Below are 21,129 nucleotides of genomic sequence, written 5' to 3' on the forward strand. Positions count from 1 at the left end.
AGCGACGCAAACAGCGACGCAGCGACGGCGACAGCAGCGACGCAGACAGCGCAGCGCAGCGCAGCTGGTTGGAAACTGTTGCTGCTGCGCTTTTAATTGCAGTGCATGTTACTTCACACACACACACACATACACACACAGACAGACATGTATGTGTGTGGCGCCAAAAGCTATGCACGCATTGCTTGCGCTGCTTTCGCTAAAAACTCTCCACTCTCCAAAGCGACGCTGGAAAACGACGTCGCTCGCACGCTGACGCAACTTCCAGACGCCGACGTCGCTGCTGCTGAGGCGCAACAGTTTGAAATGAATGAATCTTTTTTTTGTCAGCTTGTTGTTGTTTTATTTATGCTGCTGCCGCTGCCGCTGTCGACGTCGCCTGTTACACCTGCCTGCGCCACAAAGCTTTCCAGGCAGCGACGCACACACACACACACACATACACGTGCGCACACTGTTGCTTTTTGTATTTGTATTAGCGCTGCTTTTTTTATTTGTTTATATTTTTTTTTGCTGGCACTAATTTTTGCTTAATCACAAGGTAATTACATGAACTTGACATTTAAAGTTTTTGTTGCTTTTTATGCTTTTGCACCACTGTGCGCATACACTTAATTACAATTTGCTGCTAGGATTAAGCAGCAGCAGCAGCAACAACAAAAGCCAAAGCCGCATAGCAGCATCTTTGGCTACACCACAAACTTATCAGACACACACACACGCACACACACACACACACACATGGCATATGCATTGCTGCAGCAGCGGCGTTAATTTTAATGAGCAAACGATTGGGTAGGGGCGGGTTGGCCCAGGCGACAAATGCGCTGCTAACGTTATAAATCATAAAAAGCACTAAAAGCAAAAACAAACATTTTAAGGCAGGCTAATAAATCCCGTTATGACAGCCACAGGCAAATACAAGTGCTGGCTAGTACAGTGCACACTCGCTAAGCGCAAATTGCTTTAATTTATTTATTTATTTACAACTTTTAACGTGCCAATTTCTTTTACTTATGCTTAACATTTTCTATTCATTTCTTAGCTGTTACAATTTAGAGTGTCCACTGTACTTACTACTTAATCAATTTATGGCAATGCAAACACAAAGTCTTTATAAATATAACTGCTGCATTAAATGTATACACAAATTGTTGTTCAGTTTGCTTGTCTATATACTATATATAGATATATTTGTGAATGAAATTTTAAAAAGTTTTGGTCTATGCGTCAGCAACTAATACAAATCGCTAATAAGAAAAGTTCGACAAAATGAAATAATATAACAAATACAGTAAATGCTAAATATTCCAGCATGATTATTATAATAATTTATATTATTTTACATATGAATTTTCACGTTGCCAAAAAAACATGGCTAAGAAGTAAAAATATCAATTTAATTAAAATTAATATTGTACACATTTTATTTCTATAACGAATTTGAATTAGCGCAGTAATGAATTTATTTAATATGCTTCAATTTTAAAATACAAATTAACAATATTTTTATAAAGTTTTACAACTAAGCAAACAAACAAAAAGCCTAAAAGTAAAGCTAGTTTTTTTTATATATAATATTACAAAATTTAATTCTTTTTCTATACGCACAACTTTTTCTGTATAAGAAACTTTTAGCAAAATAAAATATAATTTTTAGCGTAGCAAAATTAAATAAAATTACAAAGCAAGCACAGTTTTAATATTTATTTTTGAAACAAACTTAATGCGTATCAAAAAACATAATTTTTTATATATTTTATATTTATTTAAAAGCAAAAATTAGCTAATAGTTAAATTTACAAAGCAAGCACAATTTTAATTAGTTTTTTATATGCATTTTTGAATGCAAATCAAAAAAGATCATTTATTTATATATATTTATTTAAAAAAAAAACATACAATATACAATTTGTAAAGCAAAATGAGTACGCAGCAAAAATTAGTTAATATTTAATTGCTCTAAATGGCGAAAACGTTAGCGACACTTTTGGGTGGTGCGCCCAGCTAATTGCACTTGCCAATCAGCATCAGCAGCAGCAGCGGCGACAAAAGCGCGCAGCTTAACAACCAACCGCTGAGCGCGGTGCGGCCAGCAGCTTTACCCTTGTAATGCTCGTCGAAATAGTTGCCGTAGATGCCAAAGGTCAATAGTTGAGAGTGTGGCTGCAGCAGCTGCATGTCGATGCGCGTTGGCTTGAACAGCTCGAAGTGCTGCTGCCAGGACATTTCGCTGGGCTGCAGCGCATAGAGCGAATAGCTGAGTGTGCTGGGCATGAGCAGACGACGGCGATAGGGAATGAATTCGCCGCTAACATTAAGCGCATTGAATTGCAAGCGTGGAGCATTCGCCAAGTCGGCGGCATGCAACTTGCCACAGCTTGCGGGCTCATCATTGAGACAGGCAACGATGGCGCAAAGACGCAGCGAGCTGCGCTGATCCTGCTCGTAGCTGCGATTGCCTGCAAAGAGCGCCGCTCTATACTGATATGGCAACTGCTTTAATTGCTGCGCCGGCGGCAGCTGCAGACTCACATTGAAGTAACAGCAGAGCTGCTGCTCGCAGAGTTTGATTTGCTGCAACGAACTGTTTTGCAATTGCAGCGGCTGGCTGCGAAAGTTTGCCGCCTGCTGTTGCAGCAGCGGCAGCATTTGTTGCGCCGGCCCTGGACGTGCCACATCGAAGCTCACATCGCCGCTGATTATATTTGGATAAATGGGCACGCGTGCCAGCAGCAGTCGTCGCTCGCCAACTGTCGCGTTGCCCACCATATGACGCACTATGGCGCCGCGTTTGCCTGCGTAGATGCCACTGCCGCTTATGCCACGCGCTGGCAAACTTGCTCCCGCTGCTAGCAGATTGACTTCACTGCCCCAAGCCCAGCCCTGCTGCAGTTGACTGGCTGCAAATGCAAAGCGGAGAAAAGAATATCAGTCAGTGTTGAAATGTGTGGCGCAAAATTCTAGGAAAACAATCGATTTCATTTTCGCGGAAACACAAACAATACAAATTCAATTTTCATGCAAATCCTTTGAACTACAAGAAATCAAAATGCAAAATATTTCGTTAAATGAAATTTCTTAGAACTTCCATTGCCTTTGTGCTGCAAATTCGTATTAAAATCAACGCTTTTTGTTTTTGAAACAAAGCAATCAAGTGAACAAAAGTTTCCATGCATAATGCAAAAAAATATTAACAAAAATATGCAGCACCAAAAAAAACAAAAAAATATGCATACTGCGCTACTTTCTTTAAAAATGTATATATAATTATATAATTCAAATGCTTCAAAGCAATTTACAACTCAGTTAACTAACATAATTTATTAATTTGTAGAATTTCTTAGTCAGCAATCGATGAAATTTGATAAACAAAATAGAAAACTAGCCAAGTCGAATGACTCAGCTGATAAGCCAAACTGATTTCTGGGAACAGCTGCTGCTGCTGCTAGTGTAACTTACCCGTTAGGAAAGGCAACTCCGAGTTGAACATATTTGTGGCAATTATATTGCGAATCTCGAAGCGTTCGATGAGCTCCGTTGCCGGCGTATAGAACAACATGTCAAAGCAAATGAAGTGGCCAAAGACAATGCCCAAATCTGTTTTGAAGGCGCCATAGTCGGCGCTCTCGGTGCGATTCATTTCCGGCGCCAAATACAAGTTCCACTTGCGATAACGCGAGACAATCGCCCCACTGCGATCGAAGACAACATTTGTATTGAAGAGCAGATAACCGCGGCTGGGACAATCTCGCTGCGTCTTAATATCGCAATCCTCACGTTCCTGCACATTGATAACCAAATAGCTGCGGGCACGTAAAGCAGCGCAAGCTAATTTCTGCATAAAAGGCTCCACTCTATGCTGCTGCGCTATGGCCTCGGAGCAGATGCTGTCATTATGCGTGAGCTGCGGCACGCGCGTCAATTGCAGCGGATTGTTGAGCGTTCCCTCGGGGAATACCAATATATCCGCCTCGCCATTCGCCTGCTCTATGAGCTGTAAATATGCGTCCAAGTTCTGTTGCAACATCTCGGACGAACTGCCGCCCTGCACAGTGGGTCGAAACTCCACAACGCCAGCGGTATAGTAAGACTTGGTAATTTGACCTTTAACCAGCACCAAGCTGCACAGCAGCAGCAGCCCCATAAGAAATTTCCACATGCGCTCCATATCGCGTTGGTCATGCAACTGAACAAACTTTGCTGCAATTATTATCGCTAACTATATATTAGACTTGTAGCTTATCTTTTGTTTAGCTTATCGTGCCAAGGCAGCTTATCTATGAAATTGATTGTTGCATACTTTTAGCTGCTGGCAGTTGAAACTCTAGCCAGGGCTGCAGCAAATAGTACAGAGGTCTGCCAATCTGCTAAACTTCTGAGTGATTTTGTAACGACTTCAAACTTAGCATTAAAATTTCAAATTTTCAGCTTTTGATTTTGTTTTTAGCTGCGTATCGAACTCTGTTCAAACCAGTGTTGCCAGTTTAGCATATTTCAGGCTAGTTCTAGCATATTTTAAAATGGAATAGCTTATAAATTTAGCGTATAGCTGCCTGAAATCTAGCTTATTTTAATTTTGGTCAATCGGCTTCATAATTTTTTTTTTTACTCATGAATAAGTTTAAATATTCGTAATTTCATGAATTTTGACTTCAAATTATAGGTCTTCCCATTAGTTTTGATGCAAATTTAGAAACTAGCTTATTCTAGCTTATTTTTTTTCTTCAATCTAGCTATGCCTCTCAAGATCTGCTAACACTGGTTCAAACTGTTGAAAGTTACTTAATATTTGTAAGTTGTTTGTTTTGGTTTTTAGCTAATAAAAAGCCTAGCTAAAAATCTAGCACAACGTTTTGCGTCTATAGCCAAAAATAAAAGCTAGAAAGCTAGAAAAAGCTGCATAGGATCAATGAATAAATAATTATTTCAATACAAAAGCAATGTGGATGCTAATTAATTGAGAATGAGACTGCCGAGACTGATTTAGAGATTTATGTTTTTAATATATACAAGTCCAAAATCAATTGAATAGAGTTAGCGACAGCGCCAGCAGCAAACTCAATGCAACACCCAGAGCTTGCAGCTGAGTGGCGCCATCGTCCAATGGCTTGAAGCCGCACTGAAGATTCTGCTCTGTCGTGCCATTCGGATGATAAGTGCAGACATCATCAAAATAATTGCCATATATGGCAAATGTGAGTAAATTGTGTGGAGCAGGCGATGTGAGCGTCAAGCGTGCGGCAATGGCATGACTACAAAATAGAAAGAGATAGAGAGAGAGAGCTGGGGTAAAAATCTTATAAGCTTACCTATTGTTCAGTTCGCGTAGCGACCAATCGAAGTCAGCTGGCTCCAGTGGATATAAATCAGCTAGCAGCGTATTGGGCATAAGCAGCAGCGCACTCGACTTGACATAGTTGGCCTCAATGGTGAGATTGTCAAAGCTAAACGCAGCCTGCTGCTGCTCCAAATCGGGCATCAAGCCACACTGCTCAATGCTCGTTCCAGTGCAGGCAAATATCGCGCAATTGCGCACATAATTGGCATCATCGATGTGCTGCTCCTCACGCCAGCCATCAAAGGCGCCCAGGCGATAACTAAAGTTAGTCTCATCAGCTGCTTGGCGACGGCGCCAATGCAATTTAAAGTTGCAACAGATAAAGCCATGGCAGAGCTGATGTTGCAATAGACCAGAGCTGACGCCACTGGACGGCGGCAGCAGCTGCTCCAAGCGCACGCTTTTGTAATTCTCCAGCTCATCGCGTTTGATCAAGAGCAAGCCGCTTGCCGAATCTCTAGGCAGCAGCTCCAGCTCATCAACTGGCGGCTGAGACGCGTTGTCTGGGCCATACTTGGGCACTTGAGCTACATAGATGCGTCGCTCGCCCGCATCTGTAACCATTTTGCTTACAATTGTGCCCTGTCGTCCATGGAATATGCCAGTGCCAGTGCTGCCCCACTTGGGCATGCTGGCACCCGCTGCCAGCAAGTTGACATCATTGGCGTAGGCCCAAGACAGTTGCGCCTGCACAGCTGCAAAGAGTTGAAGTTTGAGTTTCAATAGATTGGATTGACTGAACTAGTTGACAAGCAAGGAATTCTAACAATGTTGAGCACATTTTTTTTTGAGTTGATATCAACATTGAATTGACAACTCGCTTAGACAATTTAAACAAAACTCTTTGAGTTGACAGTTGTTAGCAATGTTGATCAATGCACAATTAGTTGAGCAGCATTGATTGTCAGCATTGACTTACTTGTCGTCTAATTAGATTTGAACGCACTCACATGTCAGCAATGGCAGCTGTGAGAACCACATGCTGGGATAAACAAAGTCCTTCACTCCTTGCTGCAGCAGCTGCAGCGTTGGCTGCTCAAACATAATGTCAAAGCATATGAAGTGCCCAAAGGTCACATTGAAGTCCGTGTCGAAAGCAACTGTTTCGGGCTTAAATGTTGAATTCCTCATTTCGCCATAGAGATGAACTTTGCGATAGCGTGAGATGACAGCTCCTTGGCGATCGAACACCACATTGGTATTGAATATATTGTAGCCCGTTGACGCACATGGACGCGTATCCTCGGGCGTATCCGAGCACAGCTGTTGCTCACTCAGATTGATGACAATATATTTGCGCGTCTCACGCGCTGCACACGACAATTTCACCAGAAACTCTGCGTAAACCAAACTCTGTGCATCGTCTAGACAGGGCGTAATCTGTTGCTCCGGCGCAGGCACAAAACTTGCCGTCTCAATGGTATTGAGTGTGGCTTCGGGAAATATTATGATATCTGTTGCGCTGGCATTTGTCGAGTGTATTATTTCCAAATAACCCGCTAAATTCTCCTGCCACACAAGCAGCTCATTGCCCTCGGCCTGGCGAAATTCCACAACACCTGCTGTGTAGAAATTTTGCTCCGCCTATTGAAACTAATTGTTATGCTCGTTACACTCACAATATTGCGTATACGCACCTGCTGCGTTAGCTGCGCCAACAGTCCGATGCATAGCAATTGCAGCTTAACTGACTTTAGCAGCAAGCGATACATTTCAGTTTTTCTGCTCTGCTCGCTGCTTTCGATTCGACTCGATTCGAGTTTGGGCTGGGCACATGTTTAATTTCATCAATGCCTTATATACGCCTTATGTTTGATCTAAAAAAAAAAAAAAATGTATTTCTAATCTAATCATCAATGCTACGGGCGCTTATTAGCCCAAAAAGCGTGCAGCGGCCACAATTTTTTATGGGCCCAGCTTACTTCAAAGGTCAAACCATATTAACTTTTGTATGCCTGCATTACTCAGCAATTTAAATTTAAATTCTATTTCTAAAAAAAAAACCAATCAGACCATTATTGACAGCCTTAAGTATTATTTTAAGCAAGCTTTCATCCTAAATAGAAAGTAATCTATTTTTATACACTTTGGCATATTTATAGACATGAAAGGGTATACATGCAGTTGTGCAAATGTTTGGCATAAATCATAATAATACATAATATATTCGTCTGTATGAGCAATAAGAACTCAGAGCCTAGCAGAGCTAGCGGCAGCAAAATTGTTAAGTAGCTGCTACAATTTCTGCTTTTATTTGTGTAAATTAAATTTCCAGAAAATTTGCATTTTTTAAAGTTAAAGTGTATTAAAGAGTTGGCTGCGTACAACTTTAATGGGCTCTAAGTTTCATGTATAATAGATATTTGTATAAAATTTTCTTTTTATAACAACAAATTACAAAATAATAAATAGCAATAACGATTCTTTTATGGGGTCTTCAATTGCAACAACACATTTGGCTGTGCACAATGCATGATTTGATAATGTTCAACGTACATTGGACGAGCGAACAAACTATTTGGGCTTTTTGGTCTTGCAAATCAGTTATCGTTATCTCGGCATTGTATATATTTCGTATGTATGTATTTCGATACAGGGTATTTTATGAACGTTTCTAGGCAGATTTTGTATCATGGCATAGATTTGCTTATCAGGGCATTGACTCACATTGACTAACAACGCAGTTGTTAACATTTCTTTCTCAGTTACAAAACCATTGACATTAATACGTATTTAAATTGTTATCTGCGCCTTATCTAATGTCATTAAAATTTTATGCATTTAGGCTAGATGCTTGAACTTGGCCGTAAACCATTTTATGTGTATATTGCTTAGCTAACACGTTATCTATTAAACGACAACTTAGTTAGTATGCTTGTCGTTAACATTCATCTTATTCGGATAAAAATCAGGCTCAAGTCCCTAATACATTTCATTTGCAACAGCTGTTTTCAAATAAGGTATTTTTCAGAATCAGCAGCAGTGTTGAAGAACGCTTTTGACTTATGTAGCACATCTATATTAAGCTGAACTGAAACTATCAAGTTAAATTAGTTTGCAGCATATTCTCTTAACTGTTTTTTATTCTGACGAATTATCTGCAGTAGATTCTAAAGCGTATAAAGAAATTAAAGGCAAAATGACTTCATTATTCGCTCACAAAATCATTTTTAAAATAACCGTTACGGTTATTTTTCAAAAAATTAAGAACAGCTGACGCTACTTTGTGATCAGTTGTTGAGCCAGTGCTCAGAACTGAACAATTCGAACGGAACAGGTTCATTCCGTCAGTTTCAGGAATTTCATTTTTCTCATTTACTCATTAGCAGCCGTCGAAGAAACATCTGGCTGGGAACCAACTTTCTTTGAGGTTTTTTTTTGAGGCTTCCTTTTTTTTTACACGTAAATTTTTTTCTGGTGTTTGTCTTGCCCACATTTTAAATATTTTAATATATTGCGCTGAGGCGCATAATCAAAAGTCGGAGGCTATTTTTTTTTTGAGAGCACGTATTTGCCCGGCTGAGATTTTATAGCGATATAATACCACGTATAATATCGCTTACGTCCTCCATATCGATTCTCTGGAATCATTTGGTATTTTATAATTAAATAATATTATTTATTTAACTTTGTGCTGATATAAACTTAATTTGCACTTTGCTTTGGCTTCCTAATATTTATTAGTTATCATAATGTGGCGGCGTTGCCTTCAGACATTGCGTATTTTGAAATTAGCCCGATAGAGATTTTATAGCGGAATTCGCCCAAATAATTTCGATTTCTTCCTCTTGTGATATGTGTTTGCCCGGCAGGGATTTTATAGCGATATACTTTCAAATATAGTATATATATGTGTATACATAAATGTTGTAAATATTTATTTTATTTAATATAATTTTTATTATTTTGTTTTGCTTATATTTCTTTCGGGACTTACAAACCTGTAGCTTGGTCTAAGGTGCCTGGTTGGGATTTTATAGCGAGATGTTCCCTAATATAATATCGCTTTCCACTCTTCTTTTGGTGTGCTGTTCCTGTTTCTTAACGCACTCGTCCGTCCGATAATACCCTGGTGCCACTCCTCTATTTACAAGACATGACTACCGGCGTCATTTGGGATTTAATAATTCTTTTTTTCTGATTTTAGTGCTATGATTGGCATGTTTGCCTGGCAGAGATTTTATAGCTTATTTTTATTTATATTTTTAAAAATAATTTGAGCTTGGCCATGTGCCTGGTTGAGATTTTATAGCGTGGCTCACTCAGTTAACTTTTCCTGGTGCTCGCTGCCCAAAATCCTTCCTTTTACTTGGAGTTGGTTATAGAAACCTAGGGTTTTGCTTAGGGCATGTGTTTCTAATTGCCCAGAAGAGATTTTATAGCGAATTCAAATTAAATACAGTGGGCACTTTTTCTGGTATAAAATTAGACTTGCACGTGGAAATAATTTTTTTTTTTATAGATAGCTTTTTATAGAGCCCAAAAATAATTGGTTTTTCAATAGCCATTTGATATTTAAGGGTTTATGCCCCCTATATCCCTCCCCTAAGTAGCCCGCTATAGATTTTACAGCAAGATCCGCCCAAATATAATTTTTTTTTAAATTAATTATTAAAAAAAAATTGTGCAGGCAAAAAGAGGGGATCGAAAGGGTTAAACAAGCTTTGAAAATTAAATACCTAGCTAGTTGTACATGGCTTTACAGACGGTAATAAAAAATGTTTGCCAAATTTATAATATATATAAATATATAATCGGTCTGAAAAATTCATTTCAAGTCCGTGCAGTCAATTTAAGATTTAAGATTATTTTTATCTGTGGTTACAGGAGCTTGAACTACGGCAGATATATTACAATTCAAGCTTGTAATTCTGCATAGGCATATGCCATAGAAAAACTAGACAAGATCGAAAAAAGAGTAAATACGGTTTTTTTTAAATTAAAATGCAGCGCAGAGGTCAACCCAAATAACATAAAGAGACTTTATGAAATTAACAAACAAAATAAAAATAAAAAATTTGAATAACAAAAAAAATCAGCCTGAAGGCCATAGACCAAAATAAATTAGAATGCCGTGTTTATAAACCTGCATCCCATAAAAAAAGTAATAAAAAAAATTGACAAGCAAAATAAAAAGCATTAAAATTTCTTAAATAAACCAAAAATGCAAAAGATTTTATGTAATATATAACTAGTCAAGCTGACAAAAAGGTAACAGAAAACTAGTTAAATAATAAAATATACAAATTTAAAAAAAAAAAAACCATCCCATAAAAAAATTGATAAACAATATAAAAAGCATTAAAATTTTTAAATAAACCACAAATGCACAAGATTTTATATGGATAGTAAAAAAAAACAAAAACTTATTGGGCTTTATTTTCCCATTCTGCAATTTTGGCAGACAGACCAAAAATAATTACTCTTCGACGATAGTTCATCCGAAGACAACTTTACTCTGTGAGTCGTTATGCTAAATGTGTCAAAAGCAGCTGTTTTATTTTAGAGATGCTCTTTAAATTATCGATAACAAGTAGACAGTGTAGCGTTGCACAAATATGAGCAGATGAAAGCAGAGAGAGATGAAAGCAGTTACAATTGAAATATTTTTGAAATCACAACATACTTAACACTTAATATATTGTGAAATGCTCTAAGAACAGTATGTGACTTGGAATCACCTATATATTATAAAATATATATATAAAAAATGTATTTTTCAAATTTAAATATGCTTAAAGAACTTAAGATCTATGTATAATAATAATAAGCAATATTTATTATATTTTCAACTATGTACCTATAATGAGCCTATTAATTTGGTATTGAATTTTAGAGCAATGATGTCTTGAACTCTTTGTGAATGCCGAATTTAGTGAAAGCTTCTTGGGCATTAAAATCGGCTCGCTTCAATGTATGTGTGTATGCCTGTCTGTCTGTGTGTGTGTGTGTGTGTGTAGCGTTAATGAGCTGCATTTGCAAAGATGGTAACTACTCAAATGTCTTTTAGTACATTTTCAAGTAAGGCATCAAATTTAAGCCCAATATGCGAACGTCAGGCGTCAGGCCGAGTAAGCTTCAGTTGCAAATAAGTATATACCATATATACTACATACATATAAAATTCGTAGGCAGCTTAGCGAGAGTTTTTGCCTGACAACCCTTTTACTTCGAGAAAATTGCGCAGGTAAAAACAAAAGCAACAAAAAAGATAAGTGAAAAAAGGAAAAAGCCAAGCATAAGAAGAAGAAGAAGAAGAAGTAGTAGTAGCAGCAGCCAGCCAGCAAATGCTGTATATAAAATTAAAAAATAATGTTTGAAAATTTCTTGGTCATATATTTTAAATACAAAAAAATTTACCCAAAGGAGATACAAGCACACACATACACACACACAGGCAGTATATATGTATACGCTGGGGCTGCTCATTTAATGTGGCAGGTTGCCATAAAAAAGAAACGAACGGTAAAACACGTTAAAAGGTAAGACGTGAAGCAACAAAACGAAAAAGTGGCAAAAAAAAAAAATAAACGAAGGCAGCTTCATTTGGCTTTCGCTTTGCCACACACACACACACACATATGCAAAAGAGCCGCACATATGTGTGTGTGTTAGGTCAGCTAGGCACATGTGTGTGTGTGTGTGTGTGTGTGGGTGGCTGGTTGCTATGCTGCTTGCTACTTATGTTTAAGCTTCGTATTTAAGCTTTTTGCACGATTTCCTCTAACAAATGGATTTTCACTTGTTGCCTCCATACACATATACCCATGTACCACATATATATATATATGTATGTATGTATATATGTGTGTGTATATGTATGTGTTTACACATATTATGTAATCTGCATGTCCTTGTTGTCAGGCTCGTTTCGTGTGTTTCCTTTCTCTCGTTTTTGTGCGCATTTTCTAGCTGCTGCCCTTCATGCTGATGCTGGTCGTTGCCTTTAGCTTTTGCTAACAAATAATTTAATTTCTTAGTTTACTTACACATACTTATTTTTTTTTTGGCAAAAGTAATAGTCAACTCTTACTACATAGGTGCATACTACATAGATGTGTATTAAAGTCCTTTTTGTTAGCTTAAGCCATTGCTGGAGTTAATTGAATCAGCGATTGGCATTTAAATAAAAATAGAAAGCTTTAAGTACAGCGTATAAAAATAAAATAGAAAAGAATTAAATTAGAATTTAAAGTGCAACTATTTTTTAACTTTGTTTAAGTTTTATTATACATTTATTTTTAAATTTAAAAATTATAGCTACAATTTATTTAGCTACTGCGCTGCTTCACTCTAAATGCTGCGTATTAAAACTTAACTAGATCAAGTTGAGGTTGACAAAAAGGATTGGTAAGAGTATAGTAAGCTGCATTAAGGCTACAAATAGTATATAGCAGACATATATAAAACAAAGTGTATAAAAAAATAACAAAAAGTGTTTGAAAGGCCGTAAGAGCTGCACTTAGATCAGCTTATGCCTGTCTAACAGACTTAGAGACTAGCTTAAGTCTAAGTATCAAACACACACATACGCATACATATAGAAGCCAGCCAGCAGACAAAGAGAGCGAGCTTTATGCTTATGTGCCAACATAATTCGGCTATTTGTTTTAGCGCAACTAATTAATCAGTCAATACATATAGGCGCAGGTCCTAAGCTGCTGTAAGGCATATCAAATGAGCAGGCAGTTCATCCAAAGCTTCAAACGCAGCTACACAGCTACAGAGACAACGTGTCGTATGAGCGATTGTCAAATGCAGGCACAGGACACAATGGGTGGTGACATCATTAATAATATTTTTAGTTTGCTTGCATGCCTAAGACAAGCAGCCAACAGACTCTGCTACGCGTTCGCTCTCTCTCTCTCTCTCTCTCTCTCTCTGGGCTGCCCTTTTTTGGTTGACTAACAAATGGCGCACGATATCAACTCCAGTTAGGCCCCTAGGCCGTTGCAATTAATCAAGCAGACAAAAATCTCTGCGCTTCACGAACTCAAATTCAGATACAGATACACACACACACACACACACACACACACAGTGGGAGTAAGAGAGACAGGCCGCACTTTGGCCTCAGTTGACAGAAGTTTTTCGTTGGGAACATTTGTCGTTGCAGTCGTTGACAATGATGGGTGGGAAGGCTGTCTGCTCTTCCTGCTGCTGCTGCTGCTGTTGTTTGGTAACGCTGCTAACAAAACATACCAAATGTCAGCACTTTAGACCCACCATATACAAATACACACACATGCAGCTGTGTGTGTGTGTGTGTGTGTGAGCCCTTCACTTTTATAAAATGCTTCAATATGTTGACGACCTGATGATTTAACATTTGTCTTGTTTACATTACAATTTTTTATTAATTAGTTTAATATATTATTTAACATATTTTTTACATTATGCATTACTTTAATACATATTTTATTATATAATTTAAATAATTATTTTTATATTTTATTATTATATTTTAGCTATTGCATTATTATGAATTGCTTCAATATATTATTTTTATAAACTTTCTATCACATTTTTTTAATTAATATTTTGTATTATTTCAATATTTTATTTGTATATTTAATCTGTGACGTTTTTATTAATTGTTTGCTTTTTATATTTCTTTCAGCTTCCAGCTTATTCCAGCAGGGTAAGTACTTTAATCGGTTTTTTCCTTCGGACGCTGTAAATCATACAAAATATTTATATTTATATACATATATATCAAACAACACTCGATTGTACCACTTATTAATTTCAATTTGACAAAAAGTAAAAATAAGTCTGAGAATCTAAAAGGATTTTATTACTATAGTTTAGCTTATATTGTCTTTGAATATTTAAACTACAAAACTAATTTAATTTACAAATTAGAATACAATTGGCAGATGTCAACAGTTTGAAGACATAAACATTACTACGCAACTTTCTATAATAATTCTAATACTTGAATTTAAGCCATTTTTTGTTTTGCTTTCGAAACTTGCAAACTTGTGCTATATACTCACCAGTCTGGCTTTCTTCTCATATGCAGCTGGCATGTTCTCATCTCTGGTGCGCAGCGGCTTGGCATCCAACTTGGTCTGCTGCTGCTGCTCGCTGAGCTTCAAGTTCTCAAAGTAGGCGGCACAGTCTTTGAGCAAATTCTCCGTCATATCAGCCTCGCTCTCAACAATAGTTGGCAAGCTTCTGCGGTTCTGCCAGCTACTTGTCCAATTGTTTGGCCAGTGGTTCAGCGGCCGGTGCTGCGCTTTGGCAGAGCGATAGAAACTGAAATTGGGTTTCTCTCCAGTTGTTGTTAGTGGAAAAGTGCGACGCTTTGGCTTGGCACCCAGTCGATCATAATATTGCTGACAGGCAGCAGCAGCACCAGCACCATCGATGGTCTCATCCATTGTTTGCTTGGCTGCCTGCTTCTGGCCATGTGCACTGTAATTAATTAGCTTACCAATGTAGCTTTTGTTGTCAACTGTACTTACGTTAGGCTCAAATCCAGTGGCTGCTTATTCTCGCTCATATTTTAGCTTGATTCGTTCCCGTTGACGCACAGCACGGGGGGCAATAAGTAATTCTTCAATTAGCTTTAGACTAGGATTAGCGCTGTCATGCAGAGTTGCCGCTTGCAGTGTTGGCTAACGTGCGTCTGCAGCGATAAATTGCAAAGCAACTCGGCCTAAGAGTTTGCTTAAGTTCAGATTTTTATGCAAAGTTGCGCTCAATTAAAATATTATATTGATATTTTCTAAACTTATAGTTAAGCTTAGCTACTTTTAGCTATCGCGCTTGTATCAATGAGCTTAGCTTTTGTCACTTAGCGTATTAACAGCGATGAGCTAAAAACAAAAAGTGCTGCCCAGCAGCGCAAAAAATTAATTTGGCTGGCTGCAGTTTTATTTAATTAAACGCCGCTTGAATCTATTGCCAATTAATGTTGATTATCAATACGCTGTCTTATAACTTTCGTGTATGTGTGAGTGTGTGTGTTAGATTTATGGCCATTGAGCTAGACGGCAACGCACTTGCACTTTGTTCAGTCAACAAAATCTATGAGCACTACAACTGTCTAATAAGTTTTACCTGAGCAAGTTGCAACTGCAACATTTTTAAGTGGCCAGCAAAGAGTCAAGCCTTGTAGATTTATTTGACATATAAATTTAATGCCACAAGCTAAAACCAGCAGCAGCCAGCACAGCGCTGAGCTGAGCTGAACACTGGACTGGACACCAGATCCAGCCTAAGCTGTATTAGTTGATTGAATGCGTTTTACTGCTTGGATTTCCGTTCGTAAATTGGAAAAGAACTTGTCGTTTACTTTTTTTGGCTTGCAATAAAAACAAATATAGTATGTGTATATATAGTAGTGGCTCTTAGCTTTAACTGGGCAGCAACATTTAGGCAACTACTATTTTAATTTCCAATTTCCCACATGCAAAAGCTTCTGGTATTATTGAAAGCTTCAACCGAAACCAATAGACAGCAACAACTACAACTAATACTAACTGCTGCATATTCAGACAATTTAGCAGGCAATCAAAAACATAAAGCAGCAGCCAAAAAAAAATATATATATACATATATATTCAAGCAGCAAACCAGGGCTGCAAGCACAGTAACAAACTAACAAAATGTGCAAATGCATCAAATTTTTGATATTTAGTTACATTTGCAATTTCAAACAGCGCACAAAATTACAAACAATGCGGCTTAATATAAATACTAAAAAAAAATAGATTTTCTATTACTTACAATTTTTGCAACTTCTAGTCAAAAATTATTTTTTATATTTATACTAAAGTGAGCAACGTTTTGAAATTAAATAAATAACAATTTTTATATGCAAACTTCTGTTTAAAAATCATTTTGAAATCTTAACTTTAATTACAAACAAAACAATTGACATATATTTTTATTCTAAACATATTGCTTACATTTCATGCAGCCCTGTCAGGCAGCACATAAAAAAAAACGAATCATATAAAAAGTCAACCAAAAAAAATTGCGAAACGACTGCAATTTCCTGTGGCACAGGTTTCACTTATTTTCTCTGCTTTCGCTTTCGACCTCACCATTCAGTCGCTCTGCCGCTCTGCCGCTCTGTCGCTCTTCCGCGCTCTCTATTCTGCGTTGTCGCTGTCGCTGAGCACAGCATACGCTTTGATTAGCATCAAATTATGGGTCATGCATTCAATTTGGCATTGAGGGCAACAAGCAACCACCCCCCACCATCCACCCCCAGCCCATTGTCATTGTTATCTTCACTGCAATTTCATTTTTTCAATGTCAGCGTAATGAAAACTTTTTCCCATTGAAATCTATATGTATTTTTGTTGTTGTTAGACTTCACCTTGACGCCATGACGCCTCAATAGACAGAGAGAATCCACAAGTCTCAAGCATATTGAGCCACATTAGTCTGACTGATTTTTCAGTCAACTCAGCGCGCATCGCAATTGCAATTGCAGCCCACCCAACCCACTTTTTTCATTTGATCTATGGAGCTGCTGACAATGCGTGGCACGAAATACGAAATGAAAATGAAAGATATGCCAATGTCAAGCTCAAGCTATGAAATGCAGCCAGGTGAGAATCAACAGGAGCGCTGCGGTGAGTTCCTTGATATGCGAAAATAATGTTCAATAAATTGTCAATAGCCAAAATAGCAAAAGTAATAACAATAATTTGGACAGCACTGCAAATCAACTATAAAAAATCTTACTAGTTCCCAATTAGTTACTAGGTAAGCAGTTCTAACTCCAAGCAAATATTTTCCCAGCCCAAGTGATCAATTGTTTAGCAAAAAGTTACTTCAGCTTGCGTTAGTTACAATTAAATTATACATGTACCTTTTGTTTATCAAAATGCAACGAAACTAAAATTTATTTATTTAATTTTATATTCAAAATCAATGCTTTGCTGGCTATTAAAACAAAATTCTAGTAAAGTAAAGCAGCAACCCGCGCAGCGCTCCTGGCTGCTGATACATAAGTCAAGTTGCACACACTTGCGCTAGCGACAAGGACAGCGACATAGCCAAGGATAACAGCAACAGCAGCAGCAGCAGCAGCAAAAAAATGACAATAACTTGAAATCCAATTCAATTTCTTAGCTCATGAAACGCTGCCAATGTCGCGACACACACACATATATATATATATATATATGTGCATGCCACATGCCACATTGAAGCAGGCGCCAATCCTTTGCAACGCGACTCAATGCAGTTGCAGTTGAGTAAATATTATGCTAAATTGCAGATAATTTGTTGAAACTGCTGCTGCTGCTTCAGCTCTGTGTGTGTGTGTCGCCATTTTGGCTATACTTTCTTTTTTTATGTAAATTTGTTGGCAAATTTGTACTGTGAAGCTTCAGCTCAGGTAATTCAGCCAGCAGTAATTGTTGCGTATACGCAATGTGGTGCGCATTTTCAATAGAACTGAATATGTACCCAAGCCAATTTGTATAGCAAAATAATAATAAAGTTAATTATGTCAGTCAAACGTTTGGTTTTCAATAGAATTTAATTGATTAGCAGCTTTGAAATTTGAGATTTTGCAAATAGCAATTGAATTGCAAACGTTTAATAAATTATAACAAAAATAATAAATTGGCCAGCGCAAGACTCAAGCCTTGCGCAAAGCTAAAGAAATATTGTTTATATATTGTGAAATATAAGTTGCGTTTAGTTCAGTGACCCACACACACAAACACACACACACACAGACAAGCATAATAAATTGCCTGGTCAGGCGTCCAGGCGTGCAGTCGTGTGTATAAAATGGTCATTATAAAAAAGGACATGCCTTGTGCTCACACACACACACATGTAAACGTAACCGTCTATCTTTGCAATTAATTGTTTTGTTTATCGTGTTTATCCAACGCTTTACGCTTGATTTCATTTAACTAAAACCCCAAACAATACTCAACTTAATATTATTATTATTATTATTATTAGTACAAGGCAAAGCGACAGCAGTTACTACTTTAGCTTTAGCTTAAGCTGCTCGCACTATTTTTTTTTCTGCCTGCTGCATTTTTAGCGTGAATTAAGTAATTTAAATTAATTAATGCGCATGCATAATGAAGGTGTTGAATTTATGGACAAACACACAAAGCCAAAGCCAATGCATTGAATTTATTGTAAGCACGTTGTCTAATTAGCGCTGATTAGTCTCTGGATATTCTAACTGCAAAAATTGCACAGTTCGTGGTTATACGTGTGGGTTGCTCCCAACCGCCCACGCCCTCAAAAAATAAAAAAAAAAAACTGAAAAGCGCAACGAAACGAAAATATTTTCCGGCTTCGATTTCAATTGATGTGCGCACAAATTGGCGCATCCTTTTGCATGTAAATATTAATGTTGTTGTTGTTGTTGTTGTTACTGCTGCTGCTCCTGCTGCGTACAAATGCGGACAGTAATGGCGGCCATTAAACGACCACAACCATGTATACACACATATACACACACATATACACATGCATATGTAAGCCTGTACGTATGGAACTGCGCGTTTTTTCAATATTAATTTGAAAAAAAAAAACGCAAGAGCACGCAAAATTGCGCGCTCACCGACTAGCGTATACACTTGTATTTTCAGTATTAACTCGTTCGATAGCTGCGCACTTTATTAGATTTATTTGCATTATTTTTTTATTACTAGTTAAATCATTTAATTTAATTACAATTATTTTGCAGTTTTGCGCTGAAATGCAAATTGTTCAAAAAAATAATATTTTGATATTATTTGAGTTTAGTTAAAATAATTACACGCAATACAAAAGCATATAAAATACAATTTAAAATTATTTTGCACTACAGCAAATTATTCTGCAATTAATTAATATTTGCAAGTTGGCAGCAGCATAATTTAATTTAAAAGTAATAATTAAAATTTAAGCGCTTTAATTTTATTTTATAGACTTGAGCATTTTTAGCTGCTGCCAACTGATTAAAGCTGCAAATATTTAAACTTAAATAAGTAGCGTACATTTTGTTGTTACAATTGCGAGTTGCCTCAAACTTATGCGAGATTCGATAGAGTATAATGCGCTGCTATAGCCAAAATCTGCCTTTGTCTCTCTGATTAGATTACAATGTTGCTCAGCTTGCAGTTGCTAAAGCCTGTCGCTGTCGCTGTTTTGTTGTATCAATGACAAAATGTAGCCACACACACACACATGCGCATATGTATTTGGCTCATAGATTAATCACTAGTAATCAAATACTGCAGCGAGGGCCACAGCACTAGCGTGGGCTTTGTATTTAGCTAATTGTGCACTAATGAGGCGCATGCTGAGCTCAGGGCAGCCTGCTGCAAATATTAAACAAGCAAATGACAAACTTGCAGTTAAAGTTCAAGTAAAATTTATTACAAATAATGCAATATTTATAACAAAGCGTATTTAGGCCAAGTGTATAAACAGGCGTAAGTTCGTTTTTTATTTTGTATGTGAATTTTTGCTGTTGGGCAATTTGCGCGCTAAGATCAATGGCAGTCAAGAGCGCTTTGGGCCACTTGTACATGTGTGTGTGTGTGTGTGTATTATAATGGCATGCAGATGTATAATTTACGCAGCGGCAGCGCCTTGAAAAACAACAAAAAAATAAAGTAAGCAATATGATTGCGTATACGCAATGTGGCAAGTAGGAAACTTCTTAAATTTCAAGTGAGCCAAGTGTGCGTGCGTGTGTGTGTGTCTGGTCATTACGCACGTAGCTTTTGTATGAATGAAACGCACGGCCTGGCCCAAACAGCAATCTTCACTTCCCCTTCTCACTTTTCTGCTGTCGTTTGGGCACATAAAAATAAATCAAGTTTTTCTTCATTTCCTTTCGCGTACTTTTGCTTTTGCGTGTGTGTGTGTGTGTGTGTGTGTGTGTGTGTGTTTGTTTGTTTGCTTGTTTGTTGTCGCGCGCGTTTTAACGAACGCGCGTATTTTAAGATTTTTAACTTTATTTCGCGTAGCATACTTATGAGCGTCGTCGGCGCCAGGTGTCAAAACTGCTACCGAACTGACCGTTGCTGCTTTTATGCGTCTTTTATGCTAACCAAATGAAGTCAACAACAGCCAAAAGTTACAACAACAACAACGATGAGCACATGTTATAAAAGTTAATCAAAAATTCCGCTGCTGTTGCTGTGCGTGTGCAACAGAATAAAATGAAATTCAATTGAAAATCATTTTATGTTGCCACGCCACGCCTCTCACATATGCAACACGTACGTTTGGTCATGGCTACGTGTTGCTGCTGCTCAAAATTTTGCTGCATACATGTGTAGAAATGCCATTGATAACGCCAGACGGACGGACGGACGGACGAACCGAGCAGCGATATAAGCTTAGCATTGAGCAATTGCATTCTATTTAATTTTATTTAAATGAATGTGTAATATGAACAATCAAAATGAGGCAACAAATGTGCGCAAATTAAAGAAATATTTTCAAATCAAATGATTTGAGCAAAAATTTATCAAGCAAATATTATGGCAATAAATTATTTATTTAGAGCTATAAATGCGCGCTGTAAAAAATAAGATTGAAATTCCAACGAAGCGATGTAATAAAAAAAATGCTAAATATTTGTCAGCAAAATGTTGAATAGTTTTCATTTTTTTACTGCTTTAGTAGCCACTGCTTTTTTATGAACAATTAAATTGTAAAGTAAATGTACAAATTTGTTATTCATATGCGTTTCATATTGTTGCTGCCAATATATTTCATTAATTTTTTGCATAAGATGCAGTAAGCAAAAGCCAGTGAAGCTCAAAACATTGATAATTTTATTTTATGATATT

General features: G+C 37.3%; 4 protein-coding genes across 4 annotated transcripts in view; 1 reads left to right on the forward strand and 3 right to left on the reverse strand.

Moving 5' to 3' along the window:
• Positions 1-1,904: 1,904 nt before the first annotated feature.
• On the reverse strand, positions 1,905-4,181 carry LOC108605613 (vanin-like protein 3). The gene is made up of 2 exons (XM_017995394.1): positions 3,463-4,181; positions 1,905-2,903 (listed from the first exon to the last, which is right to left on the reverse strand). Exons 1-2 carry the CDS (start codon positions 4,169-4,171, stop codon positions 2,008-2,010), a joined length of 1,605 nt encoding a protein of 534 aa, XP_017850883.1. The 5' UTR covers positions 4,172-4,181; the 3' UTR covers positions 1,905-2,007.
• Positions 4,182-5,004: 823 nt separating this feature from the next.
• Positions 5,005-7,099, reverse strand: LOC108605914 (vanin-like protein 2). The gene is made up of 4 exons (XM_017995729.1): positions 6,979-7,099; positions 6,292-6,925; positions 5,313-6,036; positions 5,005-5,255 (listed from the first exon to the last, which is right to left on the reverse strand). The coding sequence occupies exons 1-4, from the start codon at positions 7,051-7,053 to the stop codon at positions 5,024-5,026; spliced, it is 1,665 nt and encodes a 554-aa protein (XP_017851218.1). The 5' UTR covers positions 7,054-7,099; the 3' UTR covers positions 5,005-5,023.
• A 6,824-nt stretch (positions 7,100-13,923) lies between these two features.
• Positions 13,924-14,954, reverse strand: LOC108606663 (maker292). The gene is made up of 3 exons (XM_017996989.2): positions 14,812-14,954; positions 14,341-14,761; positions 13,924-14,015 (listed from the first exon to the last, which is right to left on the reverse strand). The coding sequence occupies exons 1-3, from the start codon at positions 14,847-14,849 to the stop codon at positions 13,992-13,994; spliced, it is 483 nt and encodes a 160-aa protein (XP_017852478.1). The 5' UTR covers positions 14,850-14,954; the 3' UTR covers positions 13,924-13,991.
• LOC108606660 (chondroitin sulfate glucuronyltransferase) overlaps positions 13,967-21,129 on the forward strand; it is a 33,492-nt gene continuing 26,329 nt past the window's right edge. The window contains exon 1 of the mRNA XM_017996985.1: positions 13,967-13,982. The gene's annotated coding sequence lies outside the window, so the exon portion shown is untranslated. The remainder of the gene's footprint in view (positions 13,983-21,129) is intronic.

The sequence above is a fragment of the Drosophila busckii genome, chromosome X (assembly GCF_011750605.1).
Source record: "Drosophila busckii strain San Diego stock center, stock number 13000-0081.31 chromosome X, ASM1175060v1, whole genome shotgun sequence".
NCBI lineage: Eukaryota > Metazoa > Arthropoda > Insecta > Diptera > Drosophilidae > Drosophila > Drosophila busckii.

What these genes read in the sequence shown, in the direction of transcription:
- LOC108605613 (XM_017995394.1), bottom strand. Translation starts at nt 4,171, where the DNA reads ATGGAGCGCATGTGGAAATTTCTTATGGGGCTGCTGCTGCTGTGCAGC. An exon ending in GGAGTTGCCTTTCCTAACGG is followed by an intron (nt 2,904 to 3,462) that starts GTAAGTTACACT and finishes TTGCATTTGCAG; the next exon opens with CCAGTCAACTGCAGCAGGGC.
- LOC108605914 (XM_017995729.1), bottom strand. Translation starts at nt 7,053, where the DNA reads ATGTATCGCTTGCTGCTAAAGTCAGTTAAGCTGCAATTGCTATGCATC. An exon ending in TGGCGCAGCTAACGCAGCAG is followed by an intron (nt 6,926 to 6,978) that starts GTGCGTATACGC and finishes TAGTTTCAATAG; the next exon opens with GCGGAGCAAAATTTCTACAC. An exon ending in ACAGCTGCCATTGCTGACAT is followed by an intron (nt 6,037 to 6,291) that starts GTGAGTGCGTTC and finishes AACTCTTTGCAG; the next exon opens with CTGTGCAGGCGCAACTGTCT.
- LOC108606663 (XM_017996989.2), bottom strand. Translation starts at nt 14,849, where the DNA reads ATGAGCGAGAATAAGCAGCCACTGGATTTGAGCCTAAC. An exon ending in CCACTGGATTTGAGCCTAAC is followed by an intron (nt 14,762 to 14,811) that starts GTAAGTACAGTT and finishes AATTAATTACAG; the next exon opens with TGCACATGGCCAGAAGCAGG. An exon ending in ATGAGAAGAAAGCCAGACTG is followed by an intron (nt 14,016 to 14,340) that starts GTGAGTATATAG and finishes TATGATTTACAG; the next exon opens with CGTCCGAAGGAAAAAACCGA.